This window comes from Labrus bergylta, chromosome 7 (genome assembly GCF_963930695.1).
Source record: "Labrus bergylta chromosome 7, fLabBer1.1, whole genome shotgun sequence".
Classification (NCBI taxonomy): domain Eukaryota; kingdom Metazoa; phylum Chordata; class Actinopteri; order Labriformes; family Labridae; genus Labrus; species Labrus bergylta.
Genome location: NC_089201.1, coordinates 14,602,565 through 14,620,593, shown reverse-complemented (window position 1 = coordinate 14,620,593; position 18,029 = coordinate 14,602,565). Strand labels below are relative to the sequence as shown.

Below are 18,029 nucleotides of genomic sequence, written 5' to 3'. Positions count from 1 at the left end.
GCAGTTTCCAAAATAAACCACAAGGGGTCATTGTTTGCTTCTTAGTGAGTCCAGCAGGTCTCCTGGCTCTTCTTCATGTGTTTAAACTTGCTCTCTGTCATTTCTGATTTATTAAAGACACAATCTGTGACAAACCTGCTGATGGTTAGCCTGCTGATGGTTAGCATCTTATGTTTTTATTTAGGTAGGAAGCTTTAATCTAAAAAACTGACATCTCGGACCAGAGGAGACCATTATGTGAGACTCTGTTTGGACCAGAGGAGACCATTATGTGAGACTCTGTTTGGACCAGAGGAGACCATGGTGTGAGACTCTGTTTGGACCAGAAGAGACCATGATGTGAGACTTTGTTTGGACCAGAGGGAACCATGGTGTGAGACTCTGTTTGGACCAGAGGACACTGAGTGTCTCCTGTTCAGATGCTCGCAGTGTGAGCAGCAGCGGTTGTGAGATTCAAAAGCTCGCTTTCTCTCTGGCTCGTCTCGAAGGTTGAACACCCAATCAGAACTGGGATGGCAGTGGAATAAAACACCCTGCAGTCGACCATTTTCATGATTATACTTCCGATTTTTTCATTTCAATTAAATCAAGACGAAAAACTGCAAAACCGTTTTTTGCTTCCCTCCCCATCAGAAAAGATTCCTCTATTATATTTCAGCAACACGGCGACTCAAAGAGCTTCACACACGAAACGTCAAAGAGACATTAAAAAATAAAACTTAAAAATCACTAAAACAAACACTTAACAATCACAGAGAACAATTAATAAGAACATGTGTAAAAATATAAACATGACAAACCACACGGGCGATCTTCTCATCTGCTGTCCACATGATGTTTCCTACCATCACCTGCAGAGAGACATGAAGACTGGCCGCGCTGTGCACAGGTCGTCCACGTTTGGATGATTTTACATATTTACATAAACTACTGGTCAAAAGTTTGGACACACATCAGTTACAGTATTATCAATAATACAGTATACTACTGTATATTATCTTATAGCTACTAAGATGTATCTAAAGCACACCTACTAATTGAAGGGCTTTTCTTTATTTTTAGAGTTTTACACATTTCAGAATAAGAGTAGATATTAATATTATTTTATTTTTGTTTTGGAGAGAAATGCATATGTCACTTTTTCTATTTATATAAAAAACACATGACAAACATTTAAGCATCAGCCTACGGTGGCTGGGAAGTGCAAAACAAAATGGCAAAGTGTGAAACACTTTTACGAAGCTTGAGACAAATTTACATTTTGAAAAACATTTCTACATTTCATAAAACAAATTTACAAAACCAAAACCCTTTTACCAAGGACAGAACACATTGATATTTTATTAAACACATTTACAAAATGTGAAACACTTTTGAGCGCTGAGACAAATTTACAAATGGCAGAATCTTGACAGGAAGGGAAAGTACCAAAAGCAGGAATTGACCCAGACGTGATTGAGTGAGGGGTCATTTTGTCTGTTTAGGTGAAAGGCATTCACACATGCTGCTCCTCAAGGGAATATCAGGAGTGTTTCAGGAGATTTCTGCAAGCATTTCTGCAAGATTTTGTGAAAGCAATATAAGTAACTTTTAATTAAAATAGATTTTAAACAAGCTGCGTTTTAGGAGAATATTTTAGAACTCTTCTTATTTTTGTCTTGTTACTGCTGCTTAACTTGGATTTCCCCCTCTGTGGAGATCTTATCCCGTTATTACTCAAATCATCCTGTTTTTTATTGGAGTCGATCTACAAAGACTGAGGATTAAAAACAAAAAAACAAAAGTATATTCATTTTATTTCTGCAGATTAGATTATTTCCTTTACGGGCATGTTCAACGTTAATACTTTTATTTTCAGCAGAGACTGAACTGCCTGAATTAAATATTGTGTCACTCAATTTAATGCAACAAAAACTCTTCATCTGGAATATTTTAATAATGCAGGATTATTTCTTTTAAAACATTTTATCTTATCATAACTGTGCTCTATTCAGTTACTGACATCTATGGATGTAATGAAACTCTACTTCCTCCTGCGTTTGTTACCAAAAGTAAAAAACATGACCTCCCTCTCTCCCTCAAAGAGTGAAAATCTGTCTAAATGACCAGTTAAAGATGTTTTGGTTTTTTGCAGTAAGGACTGTTAAATGCCTGCAGTGAACTCTTTGGTGTCTTCAGTCCATCAGCGCGGCGTCGTGCGGCTGAATGAAAGTCTTAAAACCCTGCAGGAAGGACGCTCCACTACCAAATCATTTTTCACAAGTGGCCGGCGAGCGGTGCCACATGTTAACCCCGCCGTGGCCCAGATTCTCCAGTCCTAGACGCGCCACAGCCTTGACTGGAGGCCTTTTCTTTGAGGGCGGGAGGCAGGGCTGAAGAAAGAGGTCTCGCCATCGATTGATTTTCCTCACTTGCACTTGCCTGTGTCCCACGCCTTCAGGAGGCCCGGGAGCAGCCATCGATCGAGAGGCCGCGCCGGTCATTCTTCCATTTTTCCTCCAGTCGTCCTCAATGAGCTGCTGTCTGTGTCACGGCCTCTCTGAGCGCAGGACTCATTACTTTCTCCTTTTAGCTTCTTCTTTGGGGGGGGGGGGGGGGGTTAATGTGGTAATGGAGTTCACAGCTGGGGGAGTAATAACGCTGTAATGTGGTATTGTGATAGAAAATCGGATGAATTGAGGAGCTTTTAAAGACTCTCTCATATGTGGCAGACGGCTCAACTGCTGCATAAACATGTCCAGTGAGACAGAAAATAAAACATTTAGCATCTCTATCCAAACATATCCTGCTGTAACATTAAAAATCTACAATGTCTGGAAAGTGTCAGGTGATTTAAAAACCATAAATCATTCCCTCAAATTATTGTCCCACTGGCTGCGAGTCCCACTGGCTGTTTTGTTGTCAGGGCCGTGTTTACATGGACGGGACGGCCGGCTCCTCCCCTTGTGTATAAAAGCTGTTTTAGTCAAGAACTAGAGAGAAGAAGAAGAACATACTTTGTTTAGGTGTCAGCGCTGAGTACATCATTCGTGACTAAAACGTTACTTATAATTCATTGATGTTATATTTAAAGGTCACATATTCTCTTCAACCAGTTTAAATAAGTTTTAGAGCTTCTCAAAACATGTGTGTGAAGTTTCTTGTTCTAAATCCACTCTGATCCTGTATTTGATCATGTCTATAAACCCCTCTATTTCAGCCCTGCTCAGAACAGGCTGTTTCTGTGTCTGTAGCTTTAAATGTAAATGAGCTGTGTCTGACCACGCCCCCTCTCTGGAAGGGCTTGGGTGTCTTGGTCTTTCTCGCTCCATGTCCTATTGTTTACGGTGAGAAGGCAGACTCAGAGGGCAGAACAAACACCTAGCTGTGGGAGTGTCACCCACCTGGGCACCAGGGAAAATCTCCAAACGGCCTATTTGAGCACACATTTTCTGAAAAGTGGAGCAGGCAAAAGACGGAGAGGATGGACTTTTGTCATCATTGGAGGGTTTTTAGACAGACTAGGGACACATACTAGAGTTAGAAAAACATGGTTAAGGGTATAACACTTCACCTTTAAAACATACAACTCATAAATTAAAAATAGAACAATCTCTGGATTTTTTTCCTTTAAGTTAACATCTTGATGATCATTGTCTTTCAGGCACCTGTACGCTCTGGGACAGAGAGTCTGGAAACGCTGGAAAAGACGATATTTTGTTCTTGTTCAGGTAAGTGATCAATTAGAAATGTGTCTTCAGATCAGCTCAGGGGGGAAACTGCAGGATCTGAATGGAGCGTGATCGTCAGTGAAAATTATGAAATTAATCTTGTGTTTTATGGCACATTAAACACAAGATGTTTTATATAAACTGTACCTTTCTAGAAATGCATTAGATCGTGAACATGTCCTCACATTGAGCGTTTCCTTTTTCTTTTAGCATTTTCTAGAAAAACCTTTCAAAATCCATCAAAATCAAAATGTTTTAGTTTGTTTCCTAAGAACACAGTGCTGTAACTCTGGTTCGTGTGTGCGTGCGTGTGTGTGATTTGAAAGAAAATTTGAAAGCCATTTGAAAGAAAATCCCCCTCATACAGTGTGTGCCCATGAGGACAATAACTATTCAGACCTATTTAGTTTTTTTTTAACCAGGCTGTAAACATGTTTATTTATGCTGTAAAAACGTCTTTTTTGAATGGGTGTGTATGTGACTTCCTGTGTTCCTGGAGCCAGCCTCTAATGGACACTTGGCGAACTACAGGATTTTGCACTTCCACAATGGCTTCATTTTCATTTGGGCAAAAATGTTGTTTTCTGAATTTTAGCAGGAGGAATCTTAAATCAATTCTGTATTAAATTTGTGGTTGGCTGCTGCTGCACACAGTTTCTTTTATTTAAACCAAGTGATGAAGCAGCCCAGACAAAGCATCCATGGTGATATATAAAGCAGCACTGTGTGTGTGTGTGTGTGTGTGTGTGTGTGTGTGTGTGTGTGTGTGTGTGTGTGTGTGTGTGTGTGTGTGTGTGTGTGTGTGTGTGTGTGTGTGTGTGTGTGTGTGTGTGTGTGTGTGTGTGTGTGTGTGTGTGTGTGTGTGTGTGTGTGTGTGTGTGTGTCCGTCCTGCAGGTGAGTCAGTACACATTTGCCATGTGCAGCTACAGAGAAAAGAAGGCCGAGCCGGTGGAGCTGATGCAGCTGGAGGGCTACACAGTGGACTACTGCGACCCTCAGCCAGGTAACACACACACACACCTGAGCTGTCTGACACACTGTAACAACATGTAGAGAAGACATATATTTTAGAGGCAGTGATTAGAAAAACTCAAACTAATATTCTGTGATTATTTCAGCAGTTTTTGGAAAATATGCAAAGAGCATCAAGTGGATTGTTGCACCTTATCCTAAAGTCTTGGTGATATTTTTGAAGTTGAGAGATGATACAATGATACCATGTTGGGGCAGTCCTCTGTTCCACCCTTTGCCCTCTGCAACAAATACGGTCACAGCTGTTTCATCCCTTTTCAGACCAGAGTCCTCTGCAGACTAGAAACCTAGACACTTGAAGTTTGCGAGGCTCAAGTCACCACGGACGGACTCAGCCAATCACTGAAAAAAAAACAAAGAAAAAACGTCCAAATGGTTTGGACACAAAAAACAAACTATGACACCTCATCTGTAAGTCAGAATCAACGAGTACATCATCTTTATCAGTCAAACCTTTTGCAAAACACAATTTTTGTGTTGGGGAATACAAAAACAGAAATGAACAAAGACTCAAAAAAATTAAAATGGACACAAAAAGATATATTTAACAGCCCTAAAATAATGAAAATGCTCAGCCATAGTAATGAGTTTGTTGCCCAGGTTAAGAACATAATTCAGCCAGGTAATATCACTCCACAACATGGATCTAAAATTTGGAGGAAGTTTGTGTGAACTTTGACTCTATTTATCTAAAATAAGGAGGCAGTATTATTAGTCTCCAGGAACTTTGTAAGCAGAGGGTCGCTGGTTCAAGTCCTGATGCAGACCAAAATATGGGATACTTCCTGAGTACTGCAGAGGTGGCCTTGAGCAAGGCACCGGACCCCTACAGCTCTGGTGCGCTCCCTGTGTAGCAGCCCCCCCTCCACTCTGACATCTCTATCTATGTGCACGGGTGTATTTCAGGTTTCTCTCATCTAACACATCATCTGCTCACAGCAACAAAAGAGGAGAAGTTGGTTGCGCTGGTGGTGCAGTGGTTGGTGCGTGTGTGGAGGCTGTCGTCTCAAGCGGGCGGCCCAGGTTCACATCCCACCTGTGGCCTCCTTCCCGCATGTCATTCCCCACTCTCTCTCCCTTATTTCCGACTCTATCCACTGTCATCTCTATCCATTAAAGGCACAAAAAGCCCCAAAATAAATCTTTAAATAAAAAAGAGGAGAAGTTGTTACACCTTCATGAAAGTCTGTCCTGGAGTTGTGTTAGTGCTGTTCTCTTGATTAAATAAAATATGAATCTCTCATTTTCCTCTGCCCCCCCCTCCTCCTCAGGTCTGCAGGGCGGTCGGGTGTTTTTCAACGCGGTGAAGGAAGGCGACCTGGTGATGCTTGCCTGTGACGACGAGCAGGACCGGATGCTGTGGGTCCAGGCCATGTACCGAGCCACGGGACAGTCCTACAAACCGGTCCCACCGCTGCAGAACAAAACTACAAACTGTAGAGGAGGACTGCAGAAACCAGCATCCCCCATCAGTACGTTCTGATTCTCACACACTTTTTATTTTGTTATTGAAACGGCATTTAAAACATCACATTAGACAGTTAGACAGTGTCCACAGCCTCAGGGGAGCGAGGTGAAGCGGTTATTGTTGGTAGTTTTGAGATTGCCCCGAAGTGTGTGACAACATTACAGAAGGATCTGCACAGAGACAGAATTTCTCCTGAAGAGTAAGATGCTTTTTAAAGTCTGTAACAGCTGTTTTATGGATCTCTTTAAATCCACTGGAATCTTTTCATCAAAACAGTCATGTTACCCTGCAGACTGCAGGAATCAGAAGTTTGCAGTCTGCCTCAATCTGTACGTTTGTTTGTGTTTTTCTGTTTCACACAAACATTTTTTTGTAACCAAACTATCCCTACAAATCCACAAAATCAGTAAAAACCACAACCAAAATGTAATGCCTCCCTGTCTCTATGATAAAGCCACAAATAGCCCCAAAATACTTCTTTAACCTTTTTGATGTCAGACACTTCAGCCACTTTTACACCAAAGTGATCGTCTGACTAACTGTTTTCCGTTTTAAGATAACTTCTGCGTTCAGACGGCATCAACTGTGTAACAAGAGCACTTCAGATGACTCACTCTATACTTCGACTCTACCGTGTAGACATTAATTAACATCCGGCCTGAGTTTGATCCTGGTTCACAGGTCCAAGAAGTCAATTTGTTGTTTGTCATTTCAAAAACAGACCTCTTAGATTCATCTGTGACATCAATTAAACCTTTTATTTTTCCTCTCCTCTCGTTCTCCATTTTCAAAACGTTCTTGTTTCGTTGACCTTTTCCCCACCTTCTTTCCAACCGTATTAATGACTGGAACTGTCCTTTTACGTTGTAGATTACAAAGTGAATAAAATACCACCAACAGTGTGAGTTCATTTATTAACGTGACCCTCATTGTGTCATGATTGTCAGACCCCGATCGTATTTGCCTGCGCCGTTAGCCGGACAAAATAAGTTTGACAAAGTTATGGATTAACAGAAAATGTACAAAAAGTACGAGTGAGGAAGAAGATCGGCCTGCACACTCGCTCAAATGCCACAAAAAGATTTCTTCTTCGGGTGATCATTTTTGAACGTCTGGTCGAAACGTTGTGTGCGTATAACTACCTTTTTCTTCCGAGAAGTATGAAACAATTTAATTTTCACTTTTAGAAAAACTAAGATTCTGCGATGAAAACATCGCCAGACATCCTCCCTCGCCACAGAGCGTCTCCCAATAAGCCCAGCGCCTGTTTGAAACACACAAACACAGACAGATCTCATGCTGCATGGAGGAGTTTTCATTATTTGTTAGCAGAGTGCTGATTGGTTACAGGTCCACACACACACACACACACACACACACACACACACACACACACACACACACACACACACACACACACACACACACACACACACACACACACACACACACACACACACACACACACACACACACACACACACACACACACACTCTGGGTTTGGACAGATAGAGCAGGTGAACAGGGTGCAGCTTTCTCTGCTGTGAGAGACAAAAACTCCCGCTGGGAAGAAATAAAGGAAGGAGATGAAGGGACAAAGACTCAGAGAGAGTCTCTCTTCTTTAACACATTCAGACTTCTTCTTACACAGTTTGTTGTTTGGAGAATATGACTGCTGCTTTAAAATCTTTAATCACAGTGTCATATAATGAGCAAACGTACAGATATCTAACTCCAGGCATGCAGTAAAAGATGCTTCCTTCCTTCCTTCCCTGCATCTCGGTCCTCCCCTCCCTCCTCCCATATGTCTCCGTCTTTAGACCTTCCCTTTTCTCCATAGCTGATCTTTTTCATCCCTTTCCCTCATCTCTATCTTTATGCATTTCTTCTTCTTCTCTCATCTATTCTTTGGTCATTTCCTTTATCATCCCTTCATCCCCTCTTTCTTTACTTCTCCTTCTCACTCTTTTCATCCATCAGTCTTTTCTCTCTTTTCTCTGTTTCGTCTTCCGTTCATGTTTGTGTATTTTCTGTTTCTCCATTCTGTCCTTTTTTTTCTTCTGCTCTCTTTTTGCCTGACATTTTCTCTGTTTTTAAATTGTATTATCACATCCCCCCCTTCCTTCCTCTCCCTTCCTTTTTTGTATCAACCTGTCCCACTTCAACACTTCCACCTGAGCATACATTTATGTTTCTCTTTTACCTCTTTTACTAATTATATTTAAACTACTGCAGAAAACACAATTCTTACCTTGCATTAGTGATGCAGTCAAGACAACATCAACCGAGACCAGAATGCTCTGAGACCGAGACAAGACCAAGACTGAATTACTTACTACTGAGTACTGCAACACTACCTTCCAATATTTACCTTTCAGACTCTGCATTAAACATATACTTTATTTTTTTCTCTGCATTATAAATGATCTGCTGCACATGTTTCCTACATCCACACGCCCCTCTTACTTGGATGGGAGTTGTTTGTAGCTTTTCTAATGTCGTACTTTTGTGTATAATGACAATGATTGTGAATATTTATTCTTTTACATATTTCTATAATCCCGTTGTTTGCTTCTAAAAAATTAATATGATGTCTCGTTTTCTCATCCTCCATCGTTCTCTCCTCCTCTTCTTCTTCTCCTCTTTCCTTTGCTCTGCTGATCCCTCGTTATTCTTCTCTTTCATTCTACACTCTGCTTCTCTTTAGTTTCTTGTCCTTTCATGTTTCCTCTCTGTCACTCATTCACTTTTTACACTCCTCCTCTTTTCTCAATTGATTTGTCCCTCTCTCCTTTCTGTCTTTCTTGCCCTCTTTTTTTATTCATCTTTCTTTCAAAACGTTTTATTTTTCCATTTTGACTTTGACATATGAATCCTCTTCATCACGTCCTTCCTCCTATCTTCTCCCCTGTGCATGTATCCATCTTTACTGTTGTCTTTCCCCTCACCTCTCCTGCAGCTCTTCTTCTTTTCTTTGCTCGCTTTCTCATCCTTCTCCTTTCCCTGCATTTTTTCTCTAAATGTTATCGTACTTCCTTTCTTTTTTTAATGCATTCCCTCTCTCTCCTCCTGCCTTCCTTTCATTCTTTCCTCTTTATTTGCATTGCTCTTTGCATGCTGCTTCTGCTCGGCATCACCAATTTATTAGAAAGAAAATCACGACGTGATTCCTCTGAACCTTCGTCGAGTGTGTGCAGGATTTTTGTTCTTTTCAGTGTGACGGTTTGACGTCCTGCGCAGCTTCTTCATGAGACATCTGGAAGTGTGAACTCCTCCTTTAAAACATACGTCTTTGTTTGAAAGATGCTTTCTTTAAAATCTTGATGTCCTTCATTTTTTCCTTACATCTCTATTTTTCATTCCTCCCTCACTTGTTCAATACTTTCTTAGATTATTCTGAATTTTCTGTCTTTGAGATCTTTATTTCCCCCGGTCTTCATCTCTTTTTTTGTCCTTTGTTTCAGTCGTCTTTTATTTATTCCCAAAGCGTTAGTATTTCCTGATGTTTCCCCTCCAAATGTTTTGTATTGTGTTTTGGTAACATGCGCGTCCTGGTCTTTCTTTTCCTCCTCTTCCTCTCATTCCCCGACAAATCATTCTGTTCATTATCTGTGCACGAGTTGAGGACGGGCCTCCTCCTGGCCCGAGCTTTGTGACATGAAGAGCGTCACACTGAGAGCTGATTACGGCTGTATTTGTGTAATTTGGAGCGGCGGCGGCGGCGGCCTAGCTCTCGCTGCCGCTCGTTAGCGTTTAATGGAACAGATTGATCGTTAATGGCGAGAGGTGCTGACACGCTGTTTGCAGGAGGAAATAGAAGGTGTCCCTGAAATAGCTCTTAACTGGGCGCTAAGTGCTACTCCGCGTGTGTGCGTGTGTGTCTGTGTGTGTGTGCGTGCGTGTACTTGACAGAAACTCATTCTCGCTGTAGTGATGATCGGGCCGGTGGACCTTCGTACTTGTTTGCGCTCACCATGTAGCCGTCACGCATAAAAAAAAAAAAAAAAAAATTATGCAGAGGTTAAATAACGCTGGTGACTGCGTTTGTACTAACTGACAACCACTCGTATTCAAAGACGTGTTTTGCACCAATCAAATTATTCTCTTGACGCGGTGTCCAGCACAAACAAGCCTTTCTTCTTATCTGCTCGGGGGTTAATAACGTGCAGTGAACAGGTGAGACAATGAGAGCCGAGACGCCGCGTCCCTCCTCTGAGCATCTCCAGGTTCACGACTGTTTTCAACTGCGTGTCTTTGGAGGCATCAACAGAGCACAAAGAACGAGCACGCGGCCCAATCAGATGTTATCGACCGGTGTGCGAGGAGCAAATAATGAAGCTGAGCACAAGTGAAAGTCATGTTCAGCCCTCACACACACACACACACACACACACACACACACACACACACACACACACACACACACACACACACACACACACACACACAGAAAAAAAAACCCTGAACTCTTCTGAACCTGGAGGCACAACAGCTGATCTGAGCCTGCTTCAATCGACTCTGAGAACGCCGCGCGCGTGATGACTATAAAAAGCCATCATCAATGGAGCTCTGATACTACAAATCACCATGGCAACGTGCGCTGGAAGAAGAAAAAGAGGTCATCCTACTTCACCCCGTTGGAGTTAGAAGTTGGAAAACGTGCTCGCTGCGACTACGAGCACATTTTCAGAATAAAGAAGCTGCAGCGGGAGGAATGAGTGTTTCTGCGGAACACAACGGGTGAATGAGGCGGCGTGTGTCGGTATGAAGGCAGCAGTTTTTTTTAATGAAACATTCAAACACGGTTTAATATTACAGGTGAAAACATGGTGACATGTCTTTGAATATAGCTCTAACCTCTGAAGCAGCTGAAAATTAAATGTTAAAGTACAATTCACACAGATGAAGCTAATTTGACCCCTGACCCCTCTCGATTGTTTTTATTCTGTCTCGCACTTTAAACAAAGTCTTTTAGTAGATATTCATATGTGTGGTAGCTTTAAGCCTAATCACAAACTGTTCTTAAATCACACTCACGTCTTCTCGCCTTGACGCTTGCAAAACAGTGACCAGAGGTGCTGACAGGAAGTGACCAGAGGCAGAGCACAACATCGTCAGCTGTTCTTGAGTGTCTTCATTTTCCAACAAAACCATCGTCATTGTCCTGCTTTTTACGAGAGCTGGGTCTTTAGCTTTTTCTTAAAGGTGCAAAGGGACTCTGCAGATCTAATGGAGTTTGGTAGTTTGTTCCACCACCGGGGGGCGACAGAGGAGAAGAGTCTAGTTAGAGACTTAGGACCCTGTTGAGAAGGTTGGATCAGACGCCTTTCATTGGCAGAGCGGGTCAGGAGGAGGACAGGAGGGAGTGTAGACCTGGATTATAGAGTTTAGGTAAGTCTTTTTTAGAGATTTATTTTTGGGCTTTTTGTGCCTTTAATGGAGAGATAGGACAGTGGATAGAGTTGGAAATCAGAGAGAGAGAGAGTGGGGTGTGCTGCCTTTATTTTGAAGTCAGTCATTTGAATTAAGTAAAAAATGTTAAAATAAGTGGTCATAATAAGTTAGATTTAAAAGATTAAAAACATTTCATTTTTACATTAGTTCATGGTTTATACTGCCATCGATTGGTCATTGGTTAGTTCATTATGTCACATGCTGCAGTGAAGCAGTCAGAAGGACAGAGAGAGACAGAGAATGCATGTTGCTGCTGAATGGTTTTCTGCTACGCTTCTGCCTTGGAGACCATTTGTCTGTAAGTTTTATTTTCAGTTCATTATAAAACTATCGAGAAATTAACACAAATTCAAGTCAGAAACTTTTTTTGTCTTTCATGTGCTCTTGGCTAATGCTAAATGTAGTAGCTAACTGTTTTCCTCATGGTTACGATAGCATGTAGCTTTGTGTTGACTTAGCAGTGTTTTTATGCGTTTCTGTGCTTGCTTGAATTGACACAGCAATGCTTTGACTTTGTATGCTTGTTATCTGCCCTGAAATATTGTTATTCTCTGTGTAATATTGCAGTTTTACAAAAACGAAAACAAAAGGAACTCAAGTAAAATCAAGAAAAGACAAGCACCAACCACTGCACAACCATCGCCCCAGGAGGAGCCTTTTCTGAGGAGCAGTAACTGCTCCTTAAGACATTCACATTGGTGATTCCACATCAGCGTAATATTGGTGTCCATGTCTGTGAATTCACATAAACTTACGGCGTTGCGGAAGCAAGAGACAGCACAGCACAGTGTGAGCTCCACATACACACACAATCGGCCATGTACACGCACAGCGCTGCACCACCGCGCTGGCTCCGGCAATCCTGCCTCGCCCCTGTAACGCCAGACGTCTGTGACGTCAGTCTGAATATGGCTGGAAAAACCCGGCCTTCTTCCTGATGTAGTTTCTGAAGTAATTTGACTTCCTTGAGATCGGTGTTCAGCCACTGGACTCTCTTAACATTCTCAGCTCTGAGGAGAAGAACCTACAGAAAAGGAAATGTTTGTTTTTTGCTGAAGAAACTCCACAGACATCGCTTCCTATCACCTTCAGTTTACATTAACAAAACTCAAATGGACCAGCGTTGAAAAGAAAAGTCCAAACAAGTGGAATTAAATCAGAGTTAGACGAGAGGATTGTCTCTGAACTTTGACCTGAGATCTACTTTTTATCACACTGACTGAGGCGTCTATCCTCAGTCTGAGTAGACATGCGTGTCCAGGGTCGAGACTCGCCCCTGAAGTTGATGTTTTTTCAGGATGTTTACACCTGTCAGTTGTGTTTTTTGAGGAAGCAGGTGGTCAGTTTGACAACGAGGACGATCCTAAGGAGAGATGTCCAAACTGTCCATTTGTCTTAACCTCACTTTGTGTCTCCAGAGTCCTCAAACGCAGCTCGACAGCTGGGGATGCATCCGTGTGCCTCATCAAACTTTTCTCTGGACTACGAATCCTCGCTCAGCCACACGGACACTCATGAGCTTGTCCGTCTTTATTTTCATCTCTGCTCGCCCCTGACATCATCTTCGTCGCCGCCACGCTCCGACAGGCAGATCAAGTCACATCTCTCAGTCCGGTGCACCTGAAACTGAAACACTCTCCTTCCTCCTCCTCCTCCTCCACCTCTTCGTCTGCATCAATAACCTGCCATCAGCAGCCGCCACCACCTCTCAGAGCAGCATGTCACATGAATGTGACTGATGCCGTGATGATACCGATGGAGCTCAGACAAGATGGATATGGAGAGATTGAGCGCAGAACGCTACCCCCACCTGCCCCACCTTGTCACACAAACCCCTCAACGCTCGCTCCAACATCCTCAACCATCAAAAATATGATCCAAAGATCAAGAAAAGATACAAAATGATGAAGCAAAACAACCGATAACGTCTTTCCACTCTTCCTCTTCCATGGCAAAACCTGCTGCCTACATTACCCAGAATGCACTTGGACAGTCAGATTTGTTTTTGCTATGCTAACACAGCCTGGAAAAGCATGCTTATGTATAATATCAAATATAAAACATGCAGTAAAAAGTAACGGAGCAGAGTCGGTCAAACAGCGGACGTTATCAACAGGCCGTTGTCATGGAAACAGGACGGAAGTGCAGCGCTTCATGCAAACACTCCCGCGTGCAAAGCCAGCGCTTTTCTGCCTGGAAAAAGAACGCAAGGTGGACTTATTTAGGATATGGCTGTGTGCATCTTTGCAGATATGAAACTCAATGTCACTTAAAATGTAATGAAATCAAACCAGAAGTTATTTTTTTCTTTTTCCTATTCAATGCATTTCCATTTGATAATGTTCTCCGCCTGAGATGTTTTAAATTTGTCGGGGGGAGGGGGGCAAGGTTCATGGTTCCCAGACCTGATTCAAGTGACTGATGAGAAACGGTTTGAAAAAACACAAAGTGCAGAAACCTGCAGACAGTGTGCACCATCTGTGCCAGGAGCAGCGACATCCGTCCATATTTTCTGTCACGCGCACTCATTCACACACAGCCCCCCTTTCACACCCCACCCCCCCTGCAGATAATAGCTGAAAGTTGGACTCGACACGGATCAACATCACTCCTCCGCTGTCCCCCAATCAATACTGCCCCCTCCCTCCCCCCCCCACTCTTATTATCAGCACTAATCTATATCTCTTTGTCTCGTTTTCTTAAGAGTCACTTCCTTCAATCCCTCTCTTTTCTCCAAATTACATTAAGGACAATCCCGTGTTTGGAAGGTAACGAATGTAAAATGACCTACATCGGAATTAGACGCCGAGAAAGCAGGCCAGGACTGGAGCCAAAGGGCAGCAAGCGTCAGAAGAAAAGGAGTCGGGAAGAAAAGGAGAGGAGCGTCGATTGGAAGTTGATTGTGGAGATTTCACTTTTGCTGTCTTTTTTTTTTCTTTTGCACAAAAGCGTCAAAGAAAGAAGAAAGGAGGAGGGAGAGGGGGGGGGCAAACACAAATATCAGAGAGTCCTTGCGGGCTTCTCTGTGTCCAAACAAAAACAAAAATGGCAGCGTTAATAAAAAAGCGATCACTAATGCTCGTCTCTGACACGAGGCCGCAGGCGTCGAAGGCGTAGAAACTGCGCCGGCATTCTTCAGCGAGCCTTGGTCTTTTGTGGGGCCATGTGTCACACTCAGAAACTTCCCATCCCGAAATGTACTCCCCTGATAAAGGCAGAATGGAGAGTGTGAGGCTTTTCATTTGGCAGGGCCATTAACAGGAAGCGCCTGAAAGGACTGGAAATGAACCCAGGTTTGCTCAGGCAGGGACGCCCTGCGCCTCTTCTGCTTCTTTTATTTTTTCCTTTCTTTATGTCGATTCTTCCGCCGCTGACCCGAAGCCGCTTCAGGCGCTGCACGGCCAGGCTGCAAGAAGAGCGCCGTTATTGTTGAAAACGACTAAAAAAACACCGACGAGCCGCCCTGTTGCACCTAGGGTCACACTTCATTGTCGCCATGAACCCACACTGGAGTTTATTCAGAGTCTATGTGGTTTACACTTTTGTACAGGAACCTTGTACACACGTTGTTTACCAACTACTCCCTCCTTTTCTGGTGTTTCTCTGCTTTCATTTAGTCCCTCTTAACATCCCAAACCATTCAAATTAGATCCTTTTTGTTTTTTGTTTTTTTACCAGAAACGGCTCTTATGATACGATGCGATACACTTTATTGTCTCCTTGGAATAAATAAATCTCTTCTCTCTCTAATTAGGAAAAACAAACAAGAATCCCTGTGTCAACATAGAAGCACGTACCGATGAAAACCACAAATAATGCACATTGCACATTTATCCACATTGCACAAATTCTGCTTAAAACAACTCAATAGGAGAAGAAGAACAGCCATGATGCTTTTGCACACCCTATACAGCCTCAAGAAACATTCTTCAAAATGTCCACCAAATATGACTTAAAAAGAACCCGCATGCTGCCTCAAGCTGCTGGTGTGATTTATTGAGCTTCTTCAGTGTTTAATAAAAAATTCACTTTGATTCAGTGCGACACAGAAACAATATAAAGAACAAATAGATGAAGTCACCTGCAGGGTAAAGTCACCTTTTTTTGTTTTTCGAGGGCCTGGTGGTTTTGAAGAGAGAAATTTATCAACTTTTTCTTGATTGTACCCATGATTAAGACCTCAATATATGCAGAAAATACAGGCGCTGATGGCCTAGCTGTGAGTCTGTCCCCCGTGTACAGAGGCTAAAGACCTCCAAGGGGGGCAACACGGGTTCTGTTCCGACATTTGGTTCCTCTCCCCCGTGTCCTAACATATCCACCATCCTATCCACACAAAGGCAAAAGACCATAAATGTGTCTAAAACAGTTTATATGTGCTATGCAACTTTTGCACTTATGCACTTTTAGAAAATTTTGGAAGTTTCACTTTAGGGAGTTTGTTCAGATTTTATTTTACATTTTTTAACTTTTTTTTAACGATAAAGTTTAAATTGACTGAAGAATATAGATGATGCAATCGGTGTAAAACAGTAGCAGCAGTCTGTGACACATGTCAGGACATCCAGTTAAAAGTTTTAAAAGGCATTTTGACGGATTACAGAACGGATTAAATCTGTCGTCAGTCATGATGCACACAGCTTTGTAGATCGGAGTTAACATCATGAAGGAACAAAACTTTACTCTGGATGCACTTTAACAGAGTAAGAACGTCTTTTTCTCTCTTCAAACTTGAATCCTAATCTCCTGCTTCAGTTCTTCGATGTCGTGTCCTTCCTTCTTTCTCTCCCTGGCTGCTTTTCTTGTTGCTGTGAGTCACTTCTGTGAGTGTTTTCCTCACATGTCATCCATGTTGGCGAGTGTTTTGTGTCAGCTGAGAGTTCTGACAGCTTCACAGAGGAGCCGTAGCCAACCGAGGTGGGAACTATTAACCACAGCGCTGAGAACTGACACTGCCAATGTCGTCTTTTCTGAGTGTATGTGTGTGTGTGTGTGTGTTTACACTTCAGTTCACTGCCGAGCTCAAACAGAGGCGTGATGATTGTGAATCATTTATGTGTCACCTCTTTAGCTGATGGGATCATGAACAGAAATCTGTGAAGTCATTCAGCGAACAAACTCTCTTACATTGCGGCACTTTTTAAAAAACTTTTTCTTCTTCGTCTTTCTTTTGTGTGTCCTTTCATTCTGCCAACATTGACGGAAAAATCACTGCCAAACACCTAAAATGCCTCTAAAGGAACCGTCTTCTGTCCTGTCGAGAGTCTGTCCTCTTGCTTACTGCTTTATGTGCTTGTTGATGCAGTTTTAAGAGCTTCTTCAGGAGGATCTGCCAGCTTTAGATGGTCAAATATGTTTGAATTTGTGCAAATTAGACCGAGTGCATGAGTTTTCCTGCAAATGTAGGTATTTAAAATCAAGAAATGACTGACTATTTGGGTGCTGAGGATTTTTTTTTTGAATGCCTGTGTATCAAAACAGGAATGGATATTGTTAGCTTTTGAAATTTGGTTATTGTGACAACTTTATTTTTTAAAGGCAGAGTTTGTAAATTCCACCACTAGGGGGCTCTTAAACAAAACATAAACAAAAAGATGACGTCGAGACTGGCGGGGAATCATGGGAGTGATTCTCTCTGCTGCTGCTCCCCCCCCATTTAAAAAGTTGCTAACACTTTAAATTAAGGTCACAATATTCACCATAACCTAGCTGCTTATTATCATGCTAAACAGTAGAATACTGGATGCTTATTAATGTTTTTCTTGTGTATGTTGCAGGTAAAGTATTTTCATATCACACAATCAGCCTCTCTGTAAACTTTAACATGATGTAATAAATTCAAACGGTCACTGAATCGTTCCTCCTGAACCTGAAGGTATCGTGTGTTTCTGTGTTTCTGTGTCTCGTGTCCAGGTCTGGACCCGTCTCAGCGTCAGGGCGTGGAGGAGCTAATCTCTGCGGGTCCATCTCGCTTCGACCACGCCGCCCTATTCACCATTTTACAGAAAAGCACCCTGCAGCACCGCATGAACGACTCCTTCTCCTGCCTGGTACGTTCACAACCACACACCATTTCCCTCTCTCTTCTTTAGGGACTTCATGTGCAACAACTGCAGCTCTGTGACTGCTCTTCAACTTTGTCATGGTGCAGTGTGTGCTCTCCTTTCTGTCTCTCTTTGCTCTTTGCTGCTGTTACTCTGTAAATCTGTTAATCTCCGTCATGGGGTTTAAATAAAGTTTTATCTCATCTTATGTTATCGTAGAACAAAATATCTGAGAGAAAACCTCAAAGAAAAATAACAGTTACCTGATAAAAATCACAAAACAGTCTTTCACTAATTGACTCACCTTAGCAAAGAGTCA

General features: G+C 42.3%; 1 protein-coding gene across 6 annotated transcripts in view; it reads left to right on the top strand.

Annotated features, from left to right (window-relative positions):
• cadps2 (Ca++-dependent secretion activator 2) overlaps positions 1-18,029 on the top strand; it is a 289,863-nt gene that overhangs the window by 95,071 nt on the left and 176,763 nt on the right. For all 6 annotated transcript variants that reach the window (XM_065956845.1, XM_065956849.1, XM_065956844.1 and 3 more), the window contains exons 9-12: positions 3,644-3,710; positions 4,606-4,714; positions 6,015-6,215; positions 17,580-17,716. In XM_065956845.1, coding sequence (XP_065812917.1) covers positions 3,644-3,710; positions 4,606-4,714; positions 6,015-6,215; positions 17,580-17,716 — 514 coding nt within the window. The remainder of the gene's footprint in view (positions 1-3,643; positions 3,711-4,605; positions 4,715-6,014; positions 6,216-17,579; positions 17,717-18,029) is intronic.